The sequence below is a fragment of the Alosa sapidissima genome, chromosome 9 (genome assembly GCF_018492685.1).
Source record: "Alosa sapidissima isolate fAloSap1 chromosome 9, fAloSap1.pri, whole genome shotgun sequence".
Lineage (NCBI taxonomy): Eukaryota > Metazoa > Chordata > Actinopteri > Clupeiformes > Clupeidae > Alosa > Alosa sapidissima.
In genome coordinates, this window is record NC_055965.1 from 18,472,870 (window position 1) to 18,500,626 (window position 27,757).

Genomic DNA, 27,757 nt, shown 5'->3' on the forward strand with positions numbered 1-27,757 from the left:
TGATTATGTTTATTATTATTAATAATAATAATAATAATAATAATACATTATGTGTATAGGAGTGTTGACTTCTAGGAGGTCAGTGAGGTAGGTGGGGGCATAATTGTGTAGGGCCTTGTATGCCAGGAGTAGGACTTTGAAATGTATTCTGTAGGCAACTGGAAGCTAGTGCAGTTGCATCAGTAATGGTGTTACATGACTAGTGGATTTAGATAGATAGATAGATAGATAGATACTTTATTGATCCTCAAGGGGAAATTCAAGGATTTGGATTTGGGATTTGGAGCCTATAATAATAAGTTTAGGCAGAGACTATGCGTTTTCTTAGTCACTTACAACATCATAACTCGCACTACGTTTTAATCAGATATGTTTGCTGTGTTCGCACTGTATCTTCCACTGCTCACACTGTATCTCCCACTGCTCACACTGTACGTTCTACTGTTCTACCGCTCACACTGTACGTTCTACTGCTCACACTGTACATTCTACTGCTCACACTGTACATTCTACCGATCACACTGTACAATTAAAAGTGTCCATGTAAATCCATCTATTTATACTGTCCGTCTTCTGATCTGGCGTGGTAAGCCTGGTCAAACTACACAACGCATCGGACAGAAATTTGGCCCGATTCAAACATCTGTTGGATTAGATTGATTCAGGGCTAAAATCATGCCATAATCGCATTGTAATTCACATAATCACATAGTATATCACATGCCCATCTATCGGGCAAGTCAACAGACTCAGGCAATCATTGGCATCCCAGAAGCATGTCCAGCTACCAGGCCAAACACACTAGTGCTCTGAACCAAGCCTTCCATGTGTAAACTAGTAAACAGCTGTTTACACAAGATAAAGTACTGTACATCCTTAATACCAAGGGGACAACAATGACAAACTCGTGATAAAAATTGATAAAAAAAAACTTTATTTTCTTCATATTATAAAATTCTGACAAAAAAAACTAAACATTAACATTTAAATGTAATTTGCTCAAAATAGTTCACCCTTTCACCCTCTTTCTCTCACACACACACACACATACTTACACACAAACTCTCTTTCTCTCTCTATCTCTCTCTCTCAAACACACACACACACTTACACACAAACTCTCACTCACACACACACACACACACACACTAAATGTCCATTTTCATCCCCTCGACCAGAAGCCCCATTTGATTACTTCAGATGATGCAGAGGTAAGATTTTTTCTTTTTACTCTATTAACTAATTTGTATTTTATCAGCAAAATCTAATCTAATACACAGACAGTTTAAAATGGATAATGTACAGCAAGACGTTTGGGTAAAAGAAGTTAACATACATTTGAAATGGTAATGCACCTCACTGCAAACTGCACCTCACTGCTACCAGAATGCTATTAAGTTCACTATCTCACTTACACCAAAGTTTCCATGTTTGTGTTATGTTAAATTGCTAAATTATGTTTTAACACATTGTTTTACTGACCAAAACAAATTAAAGTAGCTGAGTTTTAAGGAGTGTCCACAAACAGCAGGTGTGCTGTCCTATTCCGTTGATGTACCGTGAGACAATGTCCGCGGGATGAGCTTGAGTTTAATGGGTTCCTTAGGCGCCAAGAGACCCTGGTTGTCCAGTTCCACAGGAACCTGCGTCTCCTCGCAGGCGGCGACGGTGAATCTCTGCAGCACCTCCACGACGACCAGCTTCATGCTGACCAGGGCGAAGCGCATCCCGATGCAGTTCCTGGGGCCGAGTCCGAATGGCATGTAGGTGTACGGGTCAATGCTCTCCTTGTTCTCCTTACTGAACCTGACAAACGGAGACAAGATGACTAAATGATTTCTCGTGTGACTTCAGAGGTTTGGTATACAATCACAAAACCAGAGGGGCAATCTGTTGACCTGAACACGAAAGGAAGCCAAAGCAGGACTTTCCCTCCTAACCGCAAGTGGATAATCCAATCATGTAATCTAAAATTTTTCTTTTAAAATATTCTATAGGGGGAAATTGTATAATTATAATTAATATTTGATTTTGTACTGTAGGTAACTAGCTTCTATAACAATTTCAAAATGTCATGTGAATAATCTACTTGGTGGTAATATATACCACTACTATATAAATGTGTCACATGACATCACTGTAACTTTCCCCTACCATGTTTTTACCAGCTGGTCACAGCCTACACCATGTATTTCCATGGTTACCGCTGTGCTACATGAGTAGAGCGAGGGGAAAGTCACACGAGCAAATTGTGCAGTGCACCTGGGATATTATGTGCTGGTGGTAATAGCATTATTTACATGCCGTAATCAAATAAAAATTGTGCATGTCCTATCTTTCTGGTTACTCTGGTCACACACACGCACACACACACTGACAATAGGTAATGCCTCTGGGTAGTGGTGCTTCCTACCTTTCCGGTTTGAAGCTCTCGGGGTCGCTCCAGACGTCTGGGTCTCTGTGGAGCACGTAGACGGGCACCATGACGATTGTCCCCTTGGGGATGGTGATGCCGTTGATGTCGACGGTCCTCTTGCTGACCCTCTCCACGCGTGGCACCACAGGGAAGATGCGCAGGGTCTCGTTCAGAACACTGTCCAGATACTCCATCTGCATCACGCCCTCATAGGACACTGGAGCCTGACAAACAATCAATCAATCATTTCCCTTGGACATTTTTGTGTTTATTTGTTTTGTTGTATGTCTTGGTGTCACGGGTACGCTAGCAACTACGCCGCTCCGTCCGGCATCATTTTAGTTTTGTTATTTTTTAAATGTATTTGTCATGTCTTGATGTCATGGGCACGCTGGCGACTACGCCGCTCCATCCGGCATCTTTTGTCTTTTTGTTATGGGGCAATTCCATGGAAAATTACGGTTTTTGTAACATCCATAACGCCAATAAAATGTGATGGTATGGTATGATGTGAATGATTACATGAAATTTGAGCATTTGCTATTTTTGGCTGAAGAATGTACATGAGAAAAAAGGCACAAAAAATGAATGTTATCATTCACATCATACAAATGCCAAGGCATTTCACTGGCGTTATGGATGTGACAAAAAGTCAATTTTTCGTGGAATTGCCCTATGTGTCTTGTTTGTGGAGCGCTTTGGGTTGCACTCTGTGCATGTTAAATGGGCTTTAAAAATAAAACTGACTTGACTTGACAAACAACAGACCAGACCAGCTTAAGTGTTAGCCCATATATGCAGGTTGTATCAGCGATTTCAGGCCCAAAAAAGGCCCAAACATAAATTATCACATTCATCTCATCTTTCCTAATGATCCGCTAGCTGCCTGTCCCATAAGCAGGCCATCAAAAAAACGCGTCTCTAGGCACCAGAGTTCATTTTCACCAAAAAACGGGACAATTCGTGTCCCGGAAAATATTATTAACTCAAAGAAGAGAACAATCCTGGGAAATCCAGTACATGTGGCAACCCTAGTCTGGCACCTGCAGATAAACTTCCTTGGATGTGCCAACTGCATTGCATTGTTACGTATCTATAATTTCACAGTGCCAATACAGTTTTAACCTTATCTAAAGGTGTGGTAAGTCACCCTTTCTGGGAAGACCTGGTCAACCTCCTGCTGCAGTTTCTCCAGGGTCTCGGGGTTGGTGGCCAGGTTGTAGAAGAGGAAGGACAGGGTGCTGCTGGTGGTCTCATAGCCGGCGAAGATGAAGATCATCGACTGCGACAGAATCTCGTGGTCACTTAGCCCTGTGAGGAGGAGGAGACAGAGACATTAACAACAAGAGAAAACAGATGTTTGTCACAGGTAAGTTAAAAGACACAAATGGACAAAATAAACACACAACAAATACTGTAATAAATATCAAACAATATCAAATTAATATGTTTTACTACAGCTGATTACACAAGAGGGTGGCAACAACTCGAGATAGGAATCATGGCGGGATGTACCATCTCCCCACTTGCTTTTACAATGGCAATGGAGGTCATCATTAGGGCCTCAAAATGGGTAGTGGGTGGGGAGAAGTTGCAGGGAGGGCCACGCCTCCCCCCGATTAGGGCTTTCATGGACGACATGACAACCTTGACGTCAACCAAGTTAAATAGCAATGGGCCAGAATGAAGGTGAAGCCAAGTAAGTCTAGGAGTCTCTTAATTGTTAAAGGGAAGGTAATAGATAAGAAGTTTGCCCTAAATAAAGAGGTGATTCCCACAGTTCTGGAAAAACCAGTGAAGAGTCTGGGAAGGTGGTATGATGCAAGCCTTAGTGATAAATCACAGGTTGAAGACTTGAGAGTCTGGGCAGCCAGGTAAGCTCACGCTGTGGTGTTTGCAGTTTGGTTTATTGCCTCGGCTAATGTGGCCATTGACAGTTTATGAAGTTCCTCTGTCAAAGGTAGAGAGGTTGGAAAAAATGATCAATTCCTTTGTCAGAAAATGGCTCGGAGTCCCAAGCTGCTTATACAGCCTTGTATGGGAGGGGCATTGTAAAGTTGCCAATATCTAGTCTGACAGAGGAATTTAAGTGTGCTAAGGCTAGATTGGAAATCTTGGCCAGCAGATGGCGGTACCTCCACATATAGTGAGTACTAAACTACGACCCGACTTAATTCTATGGTCGGATTCAGAGAAGATAGTTTACTTCATTGAACTCACTGTTCCTTGGGAAGACAGAGTGGAAGAGGCCAATGAGCTGAAGAGAGCGAAATACACTGAAATAAAAGAGGAGGCAGCCAAGCGAGGTTGGAGTGCATGATTAAGGCCTATTGAAATCGGTGCACGAGGGTTTGTGGCCAGATCTGCTATTGGCTTGCTATCTGAATTGGGCATTTGTGGGCAGGTGGTCTAAGTCTAAGGCAGGTGGTTAGTAACATGTCCTTGGCAGCACAACGAGCAAGCGAATGGTTGTGGGTAAGGACAAGTTACCCTTCCTGGGGCGCAAGCTAAGGTAAGCTAACTGGTTCATTAGGGCTCGAGCACCGAAGGGCGCAAGGCCCTATTGTTTTTGTAAGGATTATTATTATTATTATTATTATTATTAGGGCCCGAGCACCGACGGTGCGCGAGACTGGGACGGCCTCGCGCACCTAGAGGTGCGAAGCCCTATTGTTTTTGGAAAGATTATTATTATTATTATTTGTTGTAGGTGCTCGGGCCCGCCATTGCCGCTTGCGGCTATATTTAGGGCCCGAGCACCGAAGGGCACAAGGCCCTATTGTTTTTGTAAGGATTATTAGGGCCCGAGCACCGAGAGGTGCGAAGCCCTATTGTTTTTGAAATGATTATTATATCCCGAGCACCGAAGGGCGCAAGGCCCTATTGTTTTTGTAAGGATTCTTATTATTAGGGCCCGAGCACCGAAGGGCGCAAGGCCCTATTGTTTTTTTGTAAGGATTATTATTATTATCGAGTATTATTATTGTTATTCTACTTTTTTGCTTTCCTGTTTTTGAGGTGGTTAACATGGTCGAAAACTCTTGAAATTTAGCACACACGTCAGGTGTCACACATCGCAGTTAGGTACAAGAGCTTGACCCCGGGCGTGGCCCAGGGACTCGCTAGCGCCCCCTTAGGTGACTGATCCCGTTGTTGGCAAATATTTTGAGGTGGTTAACATAATCGAAAAGTCTTGAAATTTGGCACACACATCAGGTGTCACACAAAGCAGCTAGGTAAAAAAGCTTGGCCCCGGGTATGGCCCAGAGACTCGCTAGCGCCCCCTTACGCCCCCTTAGATGACTGCTCCCGTGGTGGGCATATACTTTCAGCTACACACACCAAATTTGGTAGGTGTCTTTCGTATGTACAATGCATTAGCCACGCCCAACAGGAAGTGAGGTATTTGGGATTTTGTGCAGACTAATATGTGATGAAATATGTGATGAATCATGATGCCAAAAGAGGTTCTTCCCATGGGTGAAAACGCATGAAATTTGGCACACACATCAAGTGATACAGTAAATAGACAGGGATAAAAGCTTGGCACCGGGCGTTGCCCAGGAACTCCATAGCGCCCCCTTATGTCACTGTGACTTGTGGTTGGCATATAGTTTTAGATACACACACCAAATTTGGTGGGTGTATGTAACTCCCAAAAACAAATAACTTTTGTATTAACATGCCATTAGCCACGCCCACAGGAAGTGAGGTAATTGAGATTTTGTGCGTTGTGGACATGATCAATTTTAACGTACTCCTCCTAGACGGTTGATCCGATTCATGTCAAAGTTGGTATACATGACGCCGAGATGTTCCTGATTATAAATTGTGAAGCTTTTTTTTTATATGTTGTAATTTGACGAAATGGTGAAATTATTCATTTTAATACAATAATAATAGTCATTGAAGACCATGTTAATGATAATATTCACAATGCATGTTTGCCATAGCGCCACCCACTGGCAACAGAAAGAATGACAATTATACTGATGTCATATGATCAATTTGAACATACTCCTCCTAGACGGTTTGTCAGATTCATTTGAAATTTGCCAAATATTATGCCAAGATGTCGCTGATGTTAAATTGTGAAGGGATTTTTGATAAGTTATATATTTGATATGATTTTAATATCTCACCACATAAACAGGAAATGTGTCATAAATCACAGTGCATTGAATGAATGGCCTGAAACTTCTCAGGTTAATAGATATCATGATTATGATGATATCCAGACACCCAATGGGCCTGCCTGACAGCGCCACCACCTGGCCAAGCAGGAAATGTGCCAGAAATGGACAATGCCTTAAGTCAGGGGTGGGCAAACTTTTTGGCTCAAGGGCCACATTGGGTTTCGAAAATTGGCCGGCGGGCCGCACAACAACCCCCCCCACGCCCGGCATAGTGCCACCACCTGGTCAAGCAGGAAATGTGCCAGAAATGGACAATGCCTTAAGTGATTGATCTGAAGGTTTACAAAAATTTGGATATCATTATTGTGATGATATTCACATGTGTAATTTCCATGCCTAACATAGCGCCACTTTCTGGCCAACCAAAAAGTGTATCAGAAATGTTCTTTGCTTAAAATTAATGGTCTGAAATTTCTCAGGTTAATATATATTATGATTATGATGACACCCAATGGGCCTGCCTTGCATTGCGCCCCCACCTGGCCAAGCAAGTACATGTGGCAGAAAATAAAATACAAAAACAAATAGCACACGCATCAAATATGTACATTTTACAAATGCACCATGTCGGTGCTTTGTTGGATTCTGAAATGTCACGGGTTGCGGCCCGCAGGTGCTCGGGCCCGCCATTGCCACTTGCGGCTATATTTTGTTTTGTGTTTGTGATGGACTGTGCCTAGGTTGGTGGTGGTTGGCTAGGGTTTTTTATGGTTATGGTTCAGTCCGCATCAACGGGACGTACCAACCTACTATAGACCATGCCTAGGTTGGTTAAGGGTATTTGGATGTTTATTGTGGTAATATGGTGGCAACATGGGGCGTAAGCTAACTGGCTAATTTGTTTTGTGTTTGTGATGGGGCCTAAGCTAACTGGCTAAGCTATCTGGCTAATTTGTTATGGGTTGTGCCTAGGTTGATGGTGGTTGGCTAGGGTTTTTATGGTTATGGTTCAGTCCACATCAACGGGACGGACCAACCTAGCCAACCCAGACCATGCCTAGGCTGGTTAAGAGTATTTTGGGTATTGGATATTTCAATGTGGTAATATGGTGGCGGCATGGAGGGGAGTGTCTCCAGGACGCTGGTTTCATTGTTAAGCCTTCATGAGGTGTCGTGGGCCTAACTTAACGAAACATCAGTGAATCAGGGTGCCCACTTGATAACCCCAATGACATGCCGCATACTATATACTGCTGTTGGATGGGCCATTTGTCTTGTGTTTGTGATCATTTGTTGGCAGATTTGTGGGTAGCGTGCTTAAAGTTAATTTGAGTAGGGGCTTCTGAATGTGTTTTTACCTTGGATTTTGGCACAAGGAATTTTAACAATACTGTGTATTAATGTAATAGACAGCAGGAATAAATATGTGTTTCCTATATGAGTGGCTTATTTTGAGTTCAGCAATGTTACTGCACTTGGTATGATGACTTTTTATGTTCTTGGTTGCACACATAGTACAAGACCAATCAGTCAGTGGACTGCACTGACAAGCACAGAAACCCCAGCCCTGTCTGCATTAGATACCATTGGTCCTCATCACTTAGAAAATTGTGAATGATAATAATAAAAAAAATGCTGTAACACACACACACACACACACTTACTTTATTGATCCCCAAGGGGAAATTCAAGCTTATAGGGTATCCTATAGTAAATACAAATATGCCTTATACTCATACTTACATAATATCTTTTGTACTGAATATACAGATTGATAATTTATCTTTTCTGTAGAAATATAGCACCTTGTGTCATCTGGTGGTGTTACACACACACTATTATTATTCTTTACAAAAATCACTACAAGTAGTAGTGTTTCTATAACAAAATGTTGGTTGTAATTGTTCATATTTAAAGGGTGTATCAGCAATTTCAGGCCCAAAAAAGGCCCATACATAAATTATCACATTAATCTAATCTTTCCTAACTATCTGCTAGCTGTCTGCCCCATAAGCAGGCCGTCAAAAAAACGCGCCTCTGTAGGCAGCCTAGGCTCTAAGATCTGCACACAAAAACAATTGGCACCAATAAGTGTTGCCAACCACTCAAAGGCAAAATAAATTGTTCCGACCAATAACCGACGAGATGCGCGTTCAGGAGAGTTTCAATTGCACGGGAGGGAGGGGGAGGGAGTAGCAAGCTAGCTCTCTGTTTTGTTTGAACGTCAACAGAAGTGACGTTACCCCGCCATCACCGATACAACCTTTAACTTACCCTGGATGTCATTCATATAAAAAAGCAGTACTATTTGAAGCTTTGCGAGGGGATTATGTAGTTGGTAGCGTAGTGGCTAAGGAGCTGGGGTAGCATGAAGTAGACTGACAGAAATGTGGGCTCAATTCCCAGCTGGCATCATTGTGCCGTTGAGCAAGGTACTTAACCCCAAGTTACTCCAGGGACAATGTAATCCCTTGTAGTATAATTGACATATGTAAGTTGCTTAGGATGAAAGTGTGTGGTAAATGTAAATGGATGGATGACCCCTGACCTTTATTTGGCGTTTCCTCTCGCTGATTGCCCTCAGTCTCCGACCCCTGGGAATCCATCATCAGCTGGAGGAAGTCCACTCGACTCTGCAGAAGTGACCACACACAGAAATGAGGCCACCACCTGTTTAAAGCCACTAACCACTAAACCACCACCCATACCTGTTGAATGCCACTACTAAACCACCACCCATACCTGTTGAGTGCCACTACTAAACCACCACCCATACCTGTTGAGTGCCACTACTAAACCACCACCCATACCTTTTGAGAGCTGGTCTCCCTCTCGGCTTTGATCTTCCTCAGCGAGGTGTAGAAGAAGTCCATGACAGCGGCGGGCATTAAAGAGAAGTTCATCTTCTCCAGGAGGGGAATGGTAAAAGGGAAGAACACTGCACAGAGATGGTGTAAGAATTAGATCAGATGGTGTAAGAATTAGATCAGATGGTGTAAGAATTAGATGGTGTAAGGGAGCTGGTTGGAGCAAGCAAGGCCTGTTCAAAAACACACTCATTTGAAATATATTAGGCATGACACAGGCAGACAGAAAACTACTAGCATGTTTACACGTGTGTACTGAAGAAAAGAGTTTTCTTTTCTTTTTTTCTCTCACCCCTTATGAGACATACTGTACTATGAGCAGAAACTTACAGTATGTGCACTCTGAAGCAATGCACATAATTGTTTGTAAATGGACCTTGGGTATCTTGAAAGTTGCTGTAAAAAACTATAGACCCTTTCATCAATAAAAACAAAAACAATGCTTGAACGTTCTATTTGGGCCCCAATCTACTTCCTCTGCATTAAGATAACATATGGAATGTTAAAAAGGAAGTCTTGTGGGGCCAACTATGATGCTGATAATGGAACTCTATTGAAAGGGTCCATATCTACAGAATCTACAGAAACAGATCATCAGAGTCATCATTTGTGATATTATATGGACCCTTTCAAGAGAGTTCCATTATCAGCATCATAGTTGGCCCCACAAGACTTCCTTTTTAACATTCCATATGTTATCTTAATGCAGAGGAAGTAGATTGGGGCCCAAATAGAACGTTCAAGCATTGTTTTTGTTTACCTTGTTGAAAGGGTCTATACAGTACATCTAATGAACGGTTAATACATTTAGATCACTAAGTACACCCACAGAGAATATGTACCATTGCTCATATGTACCAATGCTTATACTGTACTGTATGAGAGAATATATCTTACTTATTAAGAGAAGAAAGGGGTTGAAAATGTTGAACTTGAGCATTTTCTTGATGTTGGTGACAAAGGGGTCATTGGGGTTGTTAAGTGAGTCGATGTCCACACTGAAAGCAGTGCTGGCCACCACATCCATGCTGTATGCTCCAACAAACCTGAGATGGACACAGAGAGAGAGAGAGAGAGAGAAAGAGAGAGGAGAGAGTGTGTGTGAGAGAGAGAGGAGAGAGTGTGTGTGTGTGTGTGTGTGAGAGAGAGAGAGAGAGGAGAGAGTGTGTGTGAGTGTGTGTGAGAGAGAGAGAGAGAGAGGAGAGTGTGTGTGAGAGAGAGAGGAGAGAGTGTGTGTGAGTGAGGGAGAGAGAGAGAGTGTGTGAATAGAGTGGTATGTGGTGGCTTAAATACCCTAATAAAAGTGTGGCTGAATATTCGGTATATACTGTATTACATTATTCCTTCCTCTTTCTGACCATATCTTTGGAAGACCATCTATGTTTAATATTCTGAAGACATCCACTACTCGTGGTTATTTTGTCCATTCACTTCCTGGAAACGGTTCATTTGTTACTATGTGATCTTATACTGGGTGAATGATTCTGATAAAAATGTAATCTTGCTAAAGAGAAGGAAAAAAAGAACGTTTTTGTAACATTTTAAATGATCCACCATGCCCACTGTCTCGCGTACTCAGTCCTCTCTAAATGAAGCCCCAGTTGTATTTCTCCTCTTTATACAACAATTGGGTTCTATGGAACTATTTATTTGTTTCTGATTGGCCGAGAGACGTTCCATGAGTTGGAATATCCCTGGACATTTCAACTCAGACTCAGCACAGCTAATAATAAATCACTCCGCGATACAATGCGAAGATTTGACACCCAGCTCTCTCCACTATTTCAAGCAATGGGTTACTCCTTAGCAAACCATAACGAAACAGTGCTTCACCACATCTGTGGATTAAGCCACACAGTCAACTCAATGTATGTAAGATAAACGAGGATGCTAATTGTTCTCAGCATTGCCAGCATTGTGTATAATATGATTGTCACTTGGAGGAGACTTGTAGATAACTAACGTTAGCATAATTAGCTAACCGCTGCTAACGTGCTAGCATCGTCACGTCAGGCTGTGCACAGTAGTGTAACATTTATTCACTATACATTAATAAAGTTGAGTGGTTCTGCAATGTAGACTATGTTTCCGTTTTTTTTGCAGTACCATGTCCCTTTCATGACATGGCCCAGTGTCCTTGTAACATGCATGCAGCAAACCTAGATATGAATGTGATTTCAACATTTCTTTCAAGAAGAAATGTAAACCACAAAGACCCGTAACGAGAGGGGTCTGGAATGTTGGTTACCTAGAAACCAAGACGCTGTCTATTGAAAAGGGAACTATTTTTTGATGCGTAAGAACGATGACTACATTAACATTTTTAAACAATAATGGGGTCTTTTCAGATTATTTAGTTTGTGGTAGAATTGTTGTATAAAAGCAATATAGCACTCGTGATCGTGGGATTGGTCATGGATATTCCCACGGCTGTTGTTGCCTGCGCCACTCGGCCTCCGGCCTCGTGGCTACGGCCGAACAACACCCGTGGGAATATCCATGACCAACCCCACTCTCACTCATGCTATATTGCTTAAGTGTCCACTCCACCCACTCTTTGAGATCCACTGGTTTGCCCTGGACAGCCTCCCGCCTCAGGTTCCTGACCAGCGTCTTTGAGTGCGTCTTCATGATGCCAAACATCTGAGAACAAAATGGGCAGAGTGTGACCATCAATGTTGTTGTTGTGTTAGCACACATGCATAACATAGAACATCCTATTTTTTGGTTTCGGTTTCCCGTGGTCATTAAAGGTGTCATGTGTAAGAATTGAGGTAAAAATATCCAAAAGATGAGCTACACGCATCAAAAGAATGAGAAGAAATAAGGGCGATGATGTCATTAAAAAAATAACAGGGTATAGTGCTGCAGAGATATCAACTTGAATTAGCATGCTAAATTACTAGCCACAGCCCGACAGGTGTCATAATACCAGTTTCGGCCATGGGAGGCAGTATGCGGACAACATAACCGCTAACCAAACTGCAATACACGAGTCTCGGTTGTTACTCTAGGGTAAACCAGCTCACTTTCTGGAGGTATACTGCCCCCATTTTTTATGGAATGTGGAGTATGAATTGATTTTTGGTGGACATTACACATGGCACCTTTAAGTCATGATCCATATATTTTAGCGTTGCCACATATATGCCACAGGACAGAAGAATATATTTACAAAGTCTCCTGGTGCTTTTGTTTTTTTCATGGCACCTTTACGTTTCTGAACTCAATTTCTAGAACTTCCAGGGTCAGCAACTTTAGTAACATAGTTGCTACCATTTGCATTTGTGGCCCTACAGAACCTCCAAAACAAAACAAAACAAAACGAAGACACAAAAAAACAGTAGTCGTCCAGAATCAAGCGCTCGCTCTCTCACCTCTTTCAGGCGTCCGCTGGTGAAAGACGGAGACAGAACACTCCGGATACGGCGCCAGTCGTCGTCCTCAACAACAGTCACGGCGTCGTTCAGCGGTCCGTTTATGCGTAGATTCTGAAGTGAAAGATGTCTTGTTTTTATCAATGTTGTTGTTGTACAACAATGTGTGCAAATAGACTGCACACAAGTCATGTGATATGTGTAAGACCCTCTGTGACAGCAAAAGAGATAGCAAGCATTCAACAGTTAAATATATTAGAATGATTTTGTTATCTGCCAAGATAAAACAAACATTCCTTTGTTTATTTTTTTCAACAATTGTAACTGTATGCACAGTTAAATCACAATTTTAAGTTTTAAATTCCAAAAACTCTTTCATTTGAACAAAGTACAGTGGTGCTGATTGATGAGGCGGATGTAGACCTACCCTTCTGTTGGTGAAGAGCCGATAGCATTCTTTCACCATGACTGTTTTGATGATGGTCTTATCCAACACAGACAGAATAGGCTGTCTCCCATCAAAGGTACTAGGACAGGGAAATACAGACACTTTACAATAACGCAGAGTCAAGAAGACTTCTGTTGGGTATTTTATTTGAGTCTCCGTCTGATAATTCCAAAGTTGGAGTTTGTGTATAGGCCATTTACCCCCATAGTTTTCCATACTTCTTGAAACACTCGGTGTCAAACTGAGTGAACCCCTACAGCATAACAGAAATAGGGAGTTAGCATTTGGAGAGTTAACTTCAGCCAGTTCAGCCAGCATCATTCTTGGCCACCACCATCTTTGAAAATGGCGTCCAACATGTTCTTACTTCCCGACACATTTTCACCAAGAAGCCAATGTGGCGCCATGTTATTGTACACAAAAGCATGTTGTCTTTGAGGATTGGCAGTTTTCAAACTGAGAGGATCTGCCAATCCACACGGACAACATCATCTGTGCTTTGGTCAAAGTAGCTTGCACGGGCCATGGGCTTCTGGGATCTGTGCATGCCAAGACCAACTTTTGATTTTTTGATATTTTGGTTAGCTATTACATTAGAATTGCATGGTGGTTGGCAGCTCATTGCCTGCTGCAGTCCTGTATCTTTAGTAAAAAATGTATGTGTAGCATACTCGCTCGAATTGATAACACACATTGATAAACTCATTTTCATTCATTGTTGACATGGAGGCTCATTCTGGTGTCCCAGGACCTGATGAACACGCTGCTAAAAAGCACAAACCAGTGCGCAAGTTGCAGCCATGAGGACAGGGGAAGTGCAGGCAGCCACGAGAAGGAGTGATGTTTGGTGAAATTCAAAATACTATTTTTTGATTGGATGCCGGGTGGCTATTTATCTTCAGAGGTCCATACTTCCTCTCTCAAGTTCCATAAATACCTCTATTAAATATACCATCAAAATGCACATAACAACAATAAAACTATAGGCCTACTGTCATGAAGAAAAAACAGACAGACAGACACTAACCTAAGAGGCCGAGACTAACCTTTCTATATTCCAGAAGGGTCCCAAGAAAAGGTAATGGTGTAGGGCCGGGGATTCCTAGGTTTTTAAAAAACCTGTAAGGCCAGACCCCATACCTAGTGAAGGGAATGCAAATATTGTTTTTATACACATTAATTATGTGACATGATGTGTTGTAAGCACATTTAGGAAGCACCCCAAATTCTCTTGGTGTAATAAATTCAGTTTTAAACTATTTTGAAATAGTTATAGATCTGCTATAAATTTAAAAATATTTTTTTCACAGAACACACAATATCAGAATAATACCACTACCATCAAACACATAGCAAAGTTTCAAATGATCTTACGCTGTCAGCAGGCCCAAAAATAGAAAGAGGAGAGTCCATGTTTCAGTGGAAAAAAAAAACAAGTATCCCATCCCTGCAGAGTGCTGCTTTCTCTCTTCTCTCTCAGGATGTCACCTGTCAGACCAACAAGGTTCATGTGTAGACCTTCCCCTCTGCTGCTAATATAGGCCCCACAGAGGCTGATGTGAGACGTCAGCCAGGAATGTGACCTAAAGCTAATACGAGAAAGTCCCTGTGATTACGCAATGACCTTTGTAGCAGTATTGCAGCAGTATTGCAGCATATCTCACTTCTATGTTGTATACGTCTTCTCCCAGCAGTATTGCAGCATATCTCACTTCTATGTTGTATAGCCTACCTCTTCTCCCTCCCATCGAAGTGGTGTAGCCAACTAGTCAAACTTTCAATAGACCATTAGACTACACGTTATTATAACAATGTAATAATGTAATGTAAAATAAAATATATTGATATGTTACATTGACTGAAAGAGGTTGAAATGGGCTATTTTTTTGCCATAACGTGCTTGCTTGCCTCACAGGTGTGAAATCCTTAGAACAACTAGCTGAGTCACAAGCTACACACCTATACACCTGCAGTGCCAGATCATGTGCTCACTTTCATGAACAAACACACCCACAATCAACAGGGCATGACAGGTTAAAACAGGTCCCTGATAACAGGTCAGGGTAATTCCGCTAGTGAATACAGCAATTCGCCAGTGTGAAAGAAAAACTCTCGCTGCTCCAGCTCACGACGTCTCTGCTTTCAGCTGAGAACAAAGGCTATTCACCGACCAGTATGAATGAACTCTCGTGCAACTATTAACAAGTTGTGCTTGACGAGGATTCCGACTCCAATATGAATTAACTTTTACCAGCTCGCACTTGACTTGACGCACGCGGACCGGGCCAACCAAACAATTAAGCAACACTACACGCTGCTTCTTATCTTCTTCCTAGTCCCAACCACGCCCTATAGTACCTGAGTGAAAAACCAAATAGAGGAGGTTAGCCTACAACGGACTCCCTCTGTTGGAGGGGAGTAGGTATAGATAGCCTACCTAGGTGTCTCAGTCCTAACAACGCACTTCATCCGGTCACACCTAATTTCAGAATAGGCTAGGCCTATGCCAACTTGATGCATTTGGTAAGCCTGGTAGCCTACTATAAGGTTTCATTAGTGCATGGAAGAACCAAAAACAAAAATATATAGCCCAATGTTAACTAGATTTAGAATCTCCCAATATTGTAAATAGCACTGGCTCAAATACACATGGCCATTTTATTCCTTTTAATGTGAAATGTTGATAAATTGATACCTATAAGGACTATTTTGCCTTTATTTCATCTAGGCTGGACTACTGCAATTCTCTCTAGTATGGTCCAAAATGTGGCTGCCAGATTACTGACCAGAACTATAGGAAGAGCGAGCATATCACTCTGGTTACCTGTGAGATTTAGAATAGATTTCAAAATCTTACTATTTGTTTTTTAAAGCTCTGAATGGTTTAGCACAACAATATATTTGTGATCTCATTAGGCCTTATTCTACCCTTAGGTCACTCCTCCCAACCCTTAGGTTCTACCCTTAGGTCTTCCTCCCAACAACTCATTTTTGTTCACCCTTCCCGCCTAAAAACCAACGGTGACCAAGCTTTCTCTGTTGTCGCTCCCCAGGTCTGGAATAGTCTTCCTGCCCATATTACAGTAAGTACAGCTCTACCTTAGATCATTTTGAAACTTATTTAAAACGCCATATTTTCTCCCTAGCTTTAGTTCACTTTAATCTTTAATCACTTTAATGGGGCAGCCGTTGCCTACTGGTTAGCGCTTCGGACTTGTAGCGCTTCGGACTTGTTCGGAGGGTTACCGGTTCGAACCCCGACCAGTAGGCATGCTGAAGTGCCCTTGAGCAAGGCACCTAACCCCCGAGTGCCGCTGTTGTTGCAGGCAGCTCACTGCGCCGGGATTATTGTGTGTTCACTGTGTGCTGAGTGTGTTTCACTAATTCACGGATTGGGATAAATGCAGACCAAATTTCACACAGGATCAAAAGAGTATATACTTATACTTAATCTCCTACATGGTTATATTCCTGTATTCCATTCTATTTTATTTAAATATTCTTTGCTTCTTATTTTATTTCATTAACAGTATAATCACACCTTTGTGTGTGTGTGTGTGTGTGTGTGTGTATGTGCAAATATGTTCTTACCTTTTTTGTGTCTATATCATTAAGGTTATAATGGCTTCTGTTTAATCCCATCATCAATGGGGTTAGAGGTTGGAATAAAAAATGTTTTCAAGATGCAAGGTTTGCTCATAACCTCTGCAGTTCATCCCATGTTCAGACTGATCTATCCCCCAGTGAAAAGTATGTTGTGTCGAACCTGTAAGGAGAAGTAAACTTGCTACAAACCCAATAGGCCTATCGCATGCAGACAGAAGGTGAAGACCCAAGTGATAGGCGATGAAGTAACACAACATGGTAGCCTACTTCCCATCTCTGAGATCAACAACAGTCCTGATTGAGTTGGAGAGCTTTGTGCAATCTTCTTCAACCAAACGTCAATGCATTCCAAAACCTCCCATTGATGAAGAAGAATCTTCCTCAAATACAACAGTGCTTCTAGTTGCCTGTGAAGCTCTCCAGTGTTCACCCCCCAATCTCCGTTTAGGCCTGGAACTTCGCTCAGTTCGATGTGATCGTGCACTCCCTTCCAGCAGGTGGCGAAAACACACTATAAACCACAGAGGAAGGACTCGTCACAGGGGAAGTAGAGATTTATTTACCATTTACCTGTCTGATTTCTTCAAGAATGGTCACCACTTGTATCGTGCCTTGTTGTCGTAAGCGATCTGACAAATGTCCCCACTTACGTTATTTCAGAATACCAGCGGTGAGGTTAAACGAGGGAGACGTGACTAGAGAACTTAGCGACAGAAGAAGGGCTACATGGATAGCAAGGATAAACAGAGCAAACTTCTATCCCACGGCAGCTCACAGAGTGTGCTCTCTGCACTTTGTTAAAGGTAAGAACATCATGAATCTTCACCGACATCCCCACCACTAATTTGTGTGTATTTACGCATAGGTAGAAGTAAAGTGGTTCCAGTGAGTTGCTGTTCTCTTGACAGATGTTCTGACGCACAGAAGCAGCAGCAGAAGAAGCTACCAAGTCAGTCAGTTCGGATAATAATAACGACACGATCATAGACGTGTTTTATTTCCAGTCCTCTCAGTCTTTAAATTGACATATTTTGCTTAACTGCGTCTTTAATTAGTGGAGGGCAGGGCTATTGATTGTAGCCTATGCACTTTTGAATAACCAGAACATTCAGAACAATGTAATTGTAAATGTAACAAAGTATCTAAAACTTCTTTATCATAATTGTGACAGTGGTCCTTAGCCTACCTGTAGCCTTAATCATGGTTAGTAGTCTTAGTAGGTTAGTAATCCCGTGATGTTTTGTGCATTAAATAGACTAAAAAATAAAACCACTGTCCTATGTGCTGATGGGTTTGTTATTGCACTGTTTTGGGGGGGTGGGGGTGTCCCTCAAAGTGACAGTTATTCCCTGTATTGTCAGGTGAACCATCTCAGCTCTACGATCTGGTGAATCCAGACTGGGCCCCCTCACTGAAGTTGGGAGTGACATTGAAAGCCATCAGTCACACTGACAAGGTAGGCTATGCTGCTATGATGAGTAGCCTATTTAGCATGCTATTTGCCTTATTCACAAGGCAGCCATTTTAAACCAAATCGAGCTATGGGGTACGTAAAACATTTAATTATTGTGTTCTATGAGTTAATGTTTTAATGATAGTCAGTGTACCCCATAGCCTCCTTTAGGTTTACACATGGCCAACGTGTGAATAAGACGAATTTAATGTAAGCGTGAAAGACTGATTTCCATCTAGAATACTTATACTGAAATAACAAACCCCAATGGACAATAAGGAATTTCTAGAAGATATAAAGTGACTGATACTATCTAGTAATAACACGGCTGTTTACAGGAAGAGGATGTGGAATCTGAGTCTGCATTGAGTAACCAAGGTGACAGTGAACTCCCAAGCAGACATAAGGACATCAAACCAGTAGAGGCCAATCTGGTAGGTCAAGAACAGTAAACAGTAAATATTTGCATCCAACTACACTTTAATACACACACACTCCACTATTGTGGATATAAATATCACACAACCCTTGTGTATCTAGCTTGATTAGAAAAGCCAGCTTCTAAAAATATCTTAGTCTGGTGCAATACCCAGGAAGCTCAGATACAATATATCTAGTAATATTTATATGTAAGAAATAAATACACTTCGGATAAATGGAAATAGAGATTTTTCCCATTTTATATGATAATGTTTTGCAGAAAAGTGTGGATCCACCCTCCCAGCCCCTTGACTGTGCTTCAGAGTCCAGTTCTGTTGATTCTTTTTGTCCGGGCGGCGATGGCACAGAAGAGCCTACAGAGCACGTCCCACAGACGGTGGCATTGCATGTAAGGCTGGTGGACTGCCGTGCCCGACTGGGACCCAATGGCGTTTGCGTCGTAAAAGAAGAGGGAGGTGAGTTAGGCCGTAACTGCAATTTTGAGGGTGAGCGATGGGGAAATCCACGACTTTCTGTTGATTTTAAAGCTTTAAGATCTCAACACTAAGGGCTTCTACATACTCAATGCACCCGACCGGTAGCGCGACACCGTAGATCTTGCTGGCGCGCCAGGATTTTAGCCAGGTAGCGCGAGGTAGCGCACCACTCATTATTTTTCAGACGAGCGCGACAAAGCGGAAACAGGAAGATGGACTAGTTCGAGGCCAAGCGAGAGTTGCAGTGTTTTTTTACAGTCGTGAATTTTTATCTATCTATCTGTATTATAATTTATCTATATATCCATCTATCTATCTACCTGTGCGCACACATTGGAAACTAGATGATAATGATGGTGGTAGTTGTGAATAGTAGCAACCAAAGTCTGAAGTACCATCACAGAGGCTAGATAATAGCAGAGCCCGTTTACGTTCTCTGCTACTAGTGTTTCTTAATGCAGCTTCTTCTGCTGTGTAACGTAGTTAGCGTTAATCTTTTCACAACAGCGACACCTCTGTTCAGGAGAATATTGCAACTAGTGTCATGACCACGACGCGCAAGTATAAATGGTTACGGCGCTTCTGTGACGTCACATTGTCGCGCTACCGGTCGGGTGCGTCGAGTATGTGGAACGTTTAAGAAAGGCAGCTTGTAAGAGTTTTATGCACAAAACAGATGACTGTGCTCAAGTCCACCTCTTTCCAAGTCTATTGGAATCCACCTACCATGTTTCTGCTCTGTGTAATCATTTATGTCATTAACATGTGATAAATTGAACACAGATAATGTAGCTCATGAAAATCAAAGTTACACTGACTTAAGTGTCATTTTTTTGCTTAGTGTGGGCTTTTTTAACACTGTTTACTGTTCATTTTGACTATGGAATGTGCATAGTTGCTTTGGACAAAAAATATTGAGCGATGCAATTAACCCTGAGTTGCTCCGGGGACAATCTAACAATACCCATGTAATATAATAAGTCGTTTTAGAAAAGGTATCTGTTAAATGAATAAACGTAAGCGTCAAAGCGGTATAACCATAACCACAACAATAAGTCACACATGCAGTGTAGTAATGATACACTGAGGATTTTAAATGTATAAGGCCCCCAGGAGTTTGATTGACAACCCTTCTCAGAATGACTCACTTGACAAGGATATGTACAATTTGGCATTTCCAGGTGATGGCTCCCAGATCGGTCTCCATGGTGATGACCCCTCTGCACCTCAAGAGGGAGCGAAAAACAGACGGCTGAGGAGTTATGAGTGCAGCACGTGTAGGAAGCTGTTTCTCCGCCTCCACAAGGCAACACGCACCGCCGAGAAGGCTTACAGATGCTCGCAGTGCGTTAAACGATTCACTCTGCCGCCGAACTTCAGGAAGCATGAGGGCGTGAGTAGCAGGGTAGGACCACACAGGTGTTCCCAGTGTGACGTGTCCTTTACCCAGCTGTCCAACCTGAAGAGGCACGAGCTTCAGCACACCGGCGAGCTAAGTCATGTCTGCACTGCATGTGGGAAAGCGTTCGCCCGACAAGACTTGCTCAGAAAACACCAGAGACGTCATACCAGGGAGAGACCGTACACTTGCACACAGTGCCCCAAGTCATTTTCATGGGCGTCATCGCTCAGGCATCATTTGACAACCCATGCAGATCAGACGTCGCAGAACCTGCGAGGCAACTCCTGTTCAGCCAAGAACCACCAAGGCACTGCTGCTGGGGCAAAGCCCTATCAATGCTCACAGTGCGATAAAACTTTTTGTAGAAAAGCTGACCTTCGGGTGCATCTGAAAAGACACACAGGAGAGAGGCGGTACTTGTGTCAGTACTGCGGCAAGACGTATAGCGATCCGCAGTCCCTCACTGTCCACCAGCGCGCGCACACCGGAGAAAGACCCTTCAGGTGCTCGTGGTGTGGCAAGCGCTTCGCACGCTCTTCGGCACTGCGGAGCCACGAGACGCAGCACACGGGCAAGCGGCCTCACGTCTGCGATGTGTGCGGGAGGGCCTTCGCCCGACGAGACCTGCTCCGGAAACACCAGCGAACGCACACCGGGGAGAAACCCTACCACTGCTCCATCTGTGGCAAGCACTTTGGCTACCTGGCAAGTTTGAAGAAGCACCAGAAGGACATGCACACTGTGATGGCGGGGGACCACCGGTGCTCAAGGTGTGGAAAGAGGTTTGCGACAGCACAGGACCTGAGGACGCATGGGTGTATAACAACAAAAAAACAACAAAATTCTGTTGAGGACATCTTCAGCGGAGCATTACAAGACTTTGCTAAAGAGTTGGTGCTGCCTCTTATATGACTACATGGATTTAGTGACTTGGCGATGTTGAGGTATGCATAGAAACAACAGTTTATGTTCATAGAAACAACAAGGTCACAATGACAGCATGTATTCATACTTCTGTATTCATGCCATCATTACATTTAGCACTTGCAATGAAATGTAACGACTGAAAGTGCTAGCGGTTGGCTTGGTGGCTAGCTGAAAAAAATTACTGTTTAGACTAACATCTACTATAGTCTTTGCTGACCAAGTTTGTGTGGCATATTAACAACCATCTTGGTCTGACTTTTTTTTAAACTCCCGCCTCCCTGGAAAACATACCAAAAACACACACGTTGAACAGATTGGTCCCCATCTGGTTCTCATTTGCATAAAGTTAAGGATTCGCCAACTCTGTTTTACCTACTTCGGCAAATTTGGAAACCTTCCGTGACAATTAAAAAGTCTCTTTGGAGTTCTGTCCTACACAGTACCTAGGTTTTAATTTATTGTTTTTATAAACACAAAAGTCACATATGCATACTGTTCTTATGTGTAACTGTTACTGCAGTTTGTCTGGTAGTACAATGCTAAGAACATCAAGGCCATGGGTTCAATAGACAGGGAACATGGAGTACTGATGAAAACAATGTATATATATTCTGCAAGTCATTTTGGATATGTGAAGTTGTGCAAGTCAAGTTAATACATGGTTTCTTGATGTTTAATAACCCCAAAGTTGTCTTCAAGGCAGCACTGCCTGGAAGGCACTATGGTTAGGCATGGGTTAAGGTTGGGGTTAGGTGCCTTTAAGTCAGCTGCCTGGAAGACAACGTTGGGGGGCATAAAACACCATCAAGCTAATACATGTAAATATTGGTATGTTTGGCACTTTAGTAAAAATAAATATAATGATTTTGATAAGGAAGATGTATGTCAGGGTTGTGCAGGCGGACCCAAGTGCAAGACTCCAACAGGCAGAATTACGGACAAAACACAATTTATTTTAACATGAACTTAACATTTAAAGATTTACTTACATACATACATACATACATACATACATACGGGACTTTGACTAGACCAAAACAGAGAGACGATCCGACAAGGAACAGAGAAACAGGAGATTCACAACAGGGACTCCTGAAATCTTCAATATTAAAGGACTATCTGTTTAAAAGAATGGGCCAAACTTACACCAGAATACTGTGACTGATTAGTTTCATCATACAGGAAATGCCTTGAAGCTGTCATTACGAATAAAGGCTTTTCCACAAAGTATTTAAGAAATTTCAGCAGGCATGTTCAATACTTTTTTCCTGTGTCATGCCACTTTATTGCACATAACTCTACCTATGGACTTTAATGTTTGGATTTTTTATATGTGTGGATTATCTGAGTTAATACTAATGTCTGGTGAAAATGTCATGCAAATAGCCTCATTGGAAGTATACTTACTGAACAAAATGTTGACGTGTTCAATACTTATTTTCCCCGCTGTATACCTAGCAAACAGACAACTATAACCTACAGACTATAACAACAGATAACTAACCGTTTCCTAAAGGTTCTCTGAAGGTCACACAAAATAAACCTTTAGAAGTCTTTCTTCCACTGTAAGCCGAAACAGCCCGTCTCCCAAATCAAAGCATTCTCCGTGCCCACCTAACATTAGACTAGATTTTTTCAGTGATACAAAACTTTTTCCATATTGTATACAGAGGATATAAGACGTTGACTGAAACTATCTATCAAAGACGTTATAAAAACTGTTCTCTGCTCAAGTTTTGAACATAGTTCAAAGAACATTTACTGGATGTTCCCAGAACCAAAGATTTTACTACGTTCCAGCGCTGTCAAGAAAACATTTAATGATCGTGAAGGAACGCCAGCAGCAAACTTTCTCGCACCCTTCCGCAAAAACATTCCCTGAACCAAAAATTGTTTGCCATGTAGCTATCTTATCTGTCTCTCCAGTCTGCTAACATTGATGGGCTCCAATTACAAAAGCCACCAGGGAGAGTTTGATAAAATATCGATATAGTGTCGCACAAGACGCACCAGATGGTTCACACTGGAGAGCGTTAAAAGGTTTTCAGTAAGGCTTTTGTAGTTAACCAACTTGTGTGAACACTAGAGAGGTCATAGACAAGAAAGAGGTTAGCAAGCAGGCAACAACATGTGTGTTTCATTGAATTAGGCCTATACAAAGAAAATGTATTTAGCATTCCAATGTATTTTTGCATTTACTGTAATTCACCTGTGAGTGAACACTGAGACAGTGAGCATGCAGAGAGAGAGAAGAGAGAGAGAGAGAACACACAGTCAGCCTTATCTGCGACGCAGTAGGAGCAGGTGGGGGTTCCTTGCTCAAGAGTTCCTCAGCCGTGGATGGTGGGGGAGGCGAAAACACTGTTTATTCACTCCCACATCTTGGGAGATTGAAATAATTGAGCAATCCTTCAGTTACAAGCCCCCTTTGCCTACCTCTGCCACACCGGCCCCATAGAAGTACAATGTCTTTGGAATATACATAATCATGCGCTAAATTCTTGAAATTACTGTTTAGTGCATACATGTTACTATATACTGATATAGCCTGGTCTAGTGAATGACAGAAACAAATAGTAGACACCATGTGGATTGATATTTTTGTGCTACACAGTAAAGTTACATTGATAGGGACAGTTGTGGCTTGTGAAAGCTTTGGCATGTCCATACAATTGATTGTGTGTGTTGTTTTTTACATTGTCAATTGCTAATGTCATGTGGTCAAAATGCATTATTCAGGTTCTTTGAATTTGTGGTGCAGTTTGCACAAATAGTTTCAAGAAATGCATTACTGTTGTGTAAATGGATGATGATTTGAGAAATGCAAGTGACTGATCTGTAAGAGCATTGAAACACACTTCTCTCCAGGTATTTAGATATATGTTGTGGACCTATGAAAAATAATTCTTTTGAACTATAACATTTAAAAAAAAAAAACAATCAGAATTATAATAAGCCTATTTAAAAATTAATTTGTGAAAAACTGGAGTGAGCATTTAATTTTGAGTTAACCACTGTGAAATACAAACCCTCATCAATTCCTAACCTTCACGTCTCTAATTTTGCCTCATTTCACTGAAGAGCCTAGAATGTATAAATAGTTATTTATGTATAAATTAATGTGTTTGTTTGTTTGTTTAGCAGCCAGCCTGGAATTAGGCCTTCGCACTCACCTGATAATTAGTTTTATTTAAAGCAGAAAGTAGTTTTCTAATTAAATTTGTGTAAGAGAGTTTCATATTGACTTGGCTATAGCATCCTCAAAAACTGTATTTTTGTTAGTAGCAGCTGAGGTCCAGTGATCCACACTGAATATGAAGTTGGAAATGTTCTTTTTCCCCCGTCTCTTTAACTCCGAACCACATGAGGGCAGTAGAGGTTTGGAACTGCGGTTGTTTCACAGTTTTTTCTTCAATGTTTTGGATTCGCGGCTGGTGTTTTCTCTGGTTCTTTTCAAGTTATTAGTTAATAAGATATTATTGCAAGTGACGAAGCGGATTCGAATCGCATGAGAAAAGTAGGCTATGTTTTAAAGGCATAAGATAAACAGGTCGTTCACATACATTTGACCATGGTGAGTAACGCTACTCTAAGTTCTGTTGTGAGGCTAGCATTATCTGATTCATAGACTTCAGATTTGTACTGTTTTCAAAGGGGTCATGACTGCATATTGTGTGGAAGCAATTGTGAGCGTTTGAATTAGCCTTACAGCAAATTAGTAATATGTATCATAAAAAAGAAGCACGCTATGAGCTCGGTTAAATATAAAAATGTAGGCTAGAACAGCGAATCTGTATTGTCACAGGTACAACGGAATGTTATGCATTCCGTATTAGGTGCAAACAATCGGATTTTTGGTTCCTTACTATGTGATCTCATGGCAATGCAGCGTTTGTTTAACCTGACTCTCACCAGATGAATTTCGTTCCGCCTAGCTCCACTCATCCATCTGGTGGGGTGTGACTTTCGAAACCGACGTCTCGAATCAGTGTCGAGGCTTCGAAACGTGGTTCAAAACCGCCATGTCATGTGACCACAGCTTCGAAACATCGTTCAAAATCCCAATGTCATGTGACCAAAGTTAAATCAACCTCGGTGCATTTCACTGGTGTCGGCTGGCGTGCCCGCGCGTTCAATTAACTGTGTAGACTTATCTTAAGCAATAACCATGATGGTGTAGTGGTTAGTGAGGGTGTTTTTTGCACGGTAGCCCAGTGGGGTATACTACGAAGCACGTTAGACATATCTAGGCTATGTAGACATATCGAGGCTTGACAAAGCCTTGACTCAGGGGTATACGTTAAGTGATACTACGATTGCCGTTATGTGATATATTTGTCAAACTAGGCTTTCAGCTCAGATCTGTGCGCGTTCTCGGTGTTGGGATGACTTTGGCCAATCGTGTAACGGAGACGCACAAGACCGCCTCTATTTAAAAACAATTACTTCCGCATTCATGAGAGATAGCTTAAAGGGGAACTTGGCAACTATTTCAACGTAATAAACCCGTTTAGAAATCATTTGGATGGTTAAATGACCTGTTCCGGTGAAAATGGTGACTTTACCCTGCTGCCCCTAGCGTCCCCAGGCAGAAAACCAACCTTGCAACATTGAGCCTACCGTCCCGGAAAGAGAAGTGAGAAACAAGAAACTCGTTTTAAATCGTGTTTCTTACCTTGTAACATCCACATTGTCTGCCGAACTTATGCTAACCGTTTTGCTAGCTTGTAAAAAAACCCATGTGCTTTATCGTTACCTTTTTCCACAGTTTGAAATAGCATAATGCACAATTTCTCCAGCAGAGGCGTAAATCCTGCCAAGTTTCCCTTTAATCTACACTGCGGTCATTTTTTGTGTCTAACCTATAACATCAAATAAATCAATTGTCATCAGTTGTTGTATGGTATGCACGTCCATAGTTGGATATTTGCACGCACAGCACTATTAAAGGTCCAGTATGTAGGAAATAATGGGAAATAAACTGTAACCATTCCAAAAATGATCACCATATGTTGTCAGAGAGTAAGGAAACACGATGAATTGAAGTAATGGCTTATTTGACAACATTACTCTAACCTGTAAAACCCCGTAAAACCCATGAAAAAAATGAGTTACGGGGCGGAATGTCTTAGAATTTTCGTTTATGTTTTGAACGATTAATTCTAGAATAGCGTATTAATAATGTGCTAGCGCGTCCTCCTATTTGGGTTGCCAAATTAGCAAAGGCCAACTGTCAACAGCTGTCAGTTGTAGTCATGAACGCCTACGAGAGGCAGGCAAATTTCCAAAATTAAAACAATAAACAAATTAAGTGGACATCGGAGGAGCTTCCTGAGATGGTGACGTCTTCGTCAAACGAAGAATATCAAGTGTGACGCAGAGCTGGCCATATTTCTCCACAACAGGTAGCCTAGGCTAAACTTCATCTGCATCGCTAACTTCAGCTAAATATGTTACGTTGGTTAGAGAGGTATTTTTTGTTTTCACTGTTTCCGTAATGTGTAGCTGAGTCATGGTTGGAGAAACGTTAAAGCAGCTGCAGGTCAACTAACGTTAGCTAAGTCTTCATTACATCTGGCAACCCAGAAGAGGCTCGCGTCTGGTAGTCTTGAGAACGTTCACCAGTGTTTTGATTTTGGCCTGCAGAACGTTCGGTAACAATCCTACAAATCGCACCTTTAAAGCGCATTCGAGACCCAAAATGTTAGTAGAGGCGGAGCTCCACCTGTAAGATATATGACAGAATCCTACACGTGAGAACTTCGTTTTTAAGACAATTGATTGGTCAGTGTGCGGTAGATTACACAATTTGAGCTATAACTTAGCACATAACGTCCTCCCGACCAGGGGGGTATTCCATCAACCTCGCTAATAGAGCTGGTAAGTCCCACCCTTTCCGCTGGACCTCTAGATTGAAAAATCGTCAATGCAAATAATATTTTCTGGTCCCGTTTGATTTGTGCCATGAATGTGAACATATGTTGTCTGTGAATTTTTAATATAAATTGTCGTGTAAAGAATGCTACAATTGAGCGGGTAGAAGTTTGATGCGGTTAAACTTTGTGTGAGAGCACTTTGTGAACACAGTGAACCATACAACTTTACAATCACACTGTATCGTAGTGTTAATGTGTTGAGTGAAGCTAGACATGTTTCAAATATTTTTGTTACCATGTGTGTTTATTCCTGCCGTTACAAAAACTAGCAT

The 27,757-nt window shown here is 41.9% G+C and overlaps 3 protein-coding genes across 18 annotated transcripts in view; 2 read left to right on the forward strand and 1 right to left on the reverse strand.

Moving 5' to 3' along the window:
• Positions 1 to 913: 913 nt before the first annotated feature.
• LOC121718596 (cytochrome P450 3A27-like) lies at positions 914 to 26,877 on the reverse strand. 8 transcript variants are annotated; one of them, XM_042103657.1, is made up of 13 exons: positions 26,867 to 26,877; positions 14,619 to 14,762; positions 14,291 to 14,384; positions 13,445 to 13,497; positions 13,224 to 13,323; positions 12,797 to 12,910; positions 11,974 to 12,062; positions 10,317 to 10,465; positions 9,363 to 9,490; positions 9,101 to 9,185; positions 3,567 to 3,727; positions 2,414 to 2,640; positions 914 to 1,806 (listed from the first exon to the last, which is right to left on the reverse strand). In XM_042103657.1, exons 2-13 carry the CDS (start codon positions 14,687 to 14,689, stop codon positions 1,542 to 1,544), a joined length of 1,536 nt encoding a protein of 511 aa, XP_041959591.1. In that variant the 5' UTR covers positions 14,690 to 14,762; positions 26,867 to 26,877; the 3' UTR covers positions 914 to 1,541. The 8 variants fall into 8 exon arrangements, with proteins under 8 accessions (XP_041959591.1, XP_041959588.1, XP_041959590.1 ...); XM_042103654.1 differs by lacking the exon at positions 26,867 to 26,877 and adding an exon at positions 15,237 to 15,566 and having other exon boundaries at positions 14,619 to 14,833; XM_042103656.1 differs by lacking the exon at positions 26,867 to 26,877 and adding an exon at positions 15,204 to 15,566 and having other exon boundaries at positions 14,619 to 14,732.
• Positions 17,299 to 22,426, forward strand: LOC121718587 (oocyte zinc finger protein XlCOF6-like). Of its 2 annotated transcripts, none has more exons than XM_042103640.1 (5): positions 17,299 to 17,653; positions 18,212 to 18,306; positions 18,642 to 18,737; positions 19,004 to 19,229; positions 20,402 to 22,426. In XM_042103640.1, exons 1-5 carry the CDS (start codon positions 17,440 to 17,442, stop codon positions 21,532 to 21,534), a joined length of 1,764 nt encoding a protein of 587 aa, XP_041959574.1. In that variant the 5' UTR covers positions 17,299 to 17,439; the 3' UTR covers positions 21,535 to 22,426. The 2 variants fall into 2 exon arrangements, with proteins under 2 accessions (XP_041959574.1, XP_041959575.1); XM_042103641.1 differs by having other exon boundaries at positions 17,300 to 17,653; positions 19,004 to 19,199.
• The window catches only part of LOC121718564 (zinc finger and SCAN domain-containing protein 2-like), a 29,333-nt gene continuing 26,533 nt past the window's right edge, over positions 24,958 to 27,757 (forward strand). For all 8 annotated transcript variants that reach the window (XM_042103593.1, XM_042103595.1, XM_042103588.1 and 5 more), the window contains exon 1: positions 24,958 to 25,123. In XM_042103593.1, the coding sequence (XP_041959527.1) occupies positions 25,121 to 25,123 (3 nt within the window). In that variant the 5' untranslated portion in view covers positions 24,958 to 25,120. The remainder of the gene's footprint in view (positions 25,124 to 27,757) is intronic.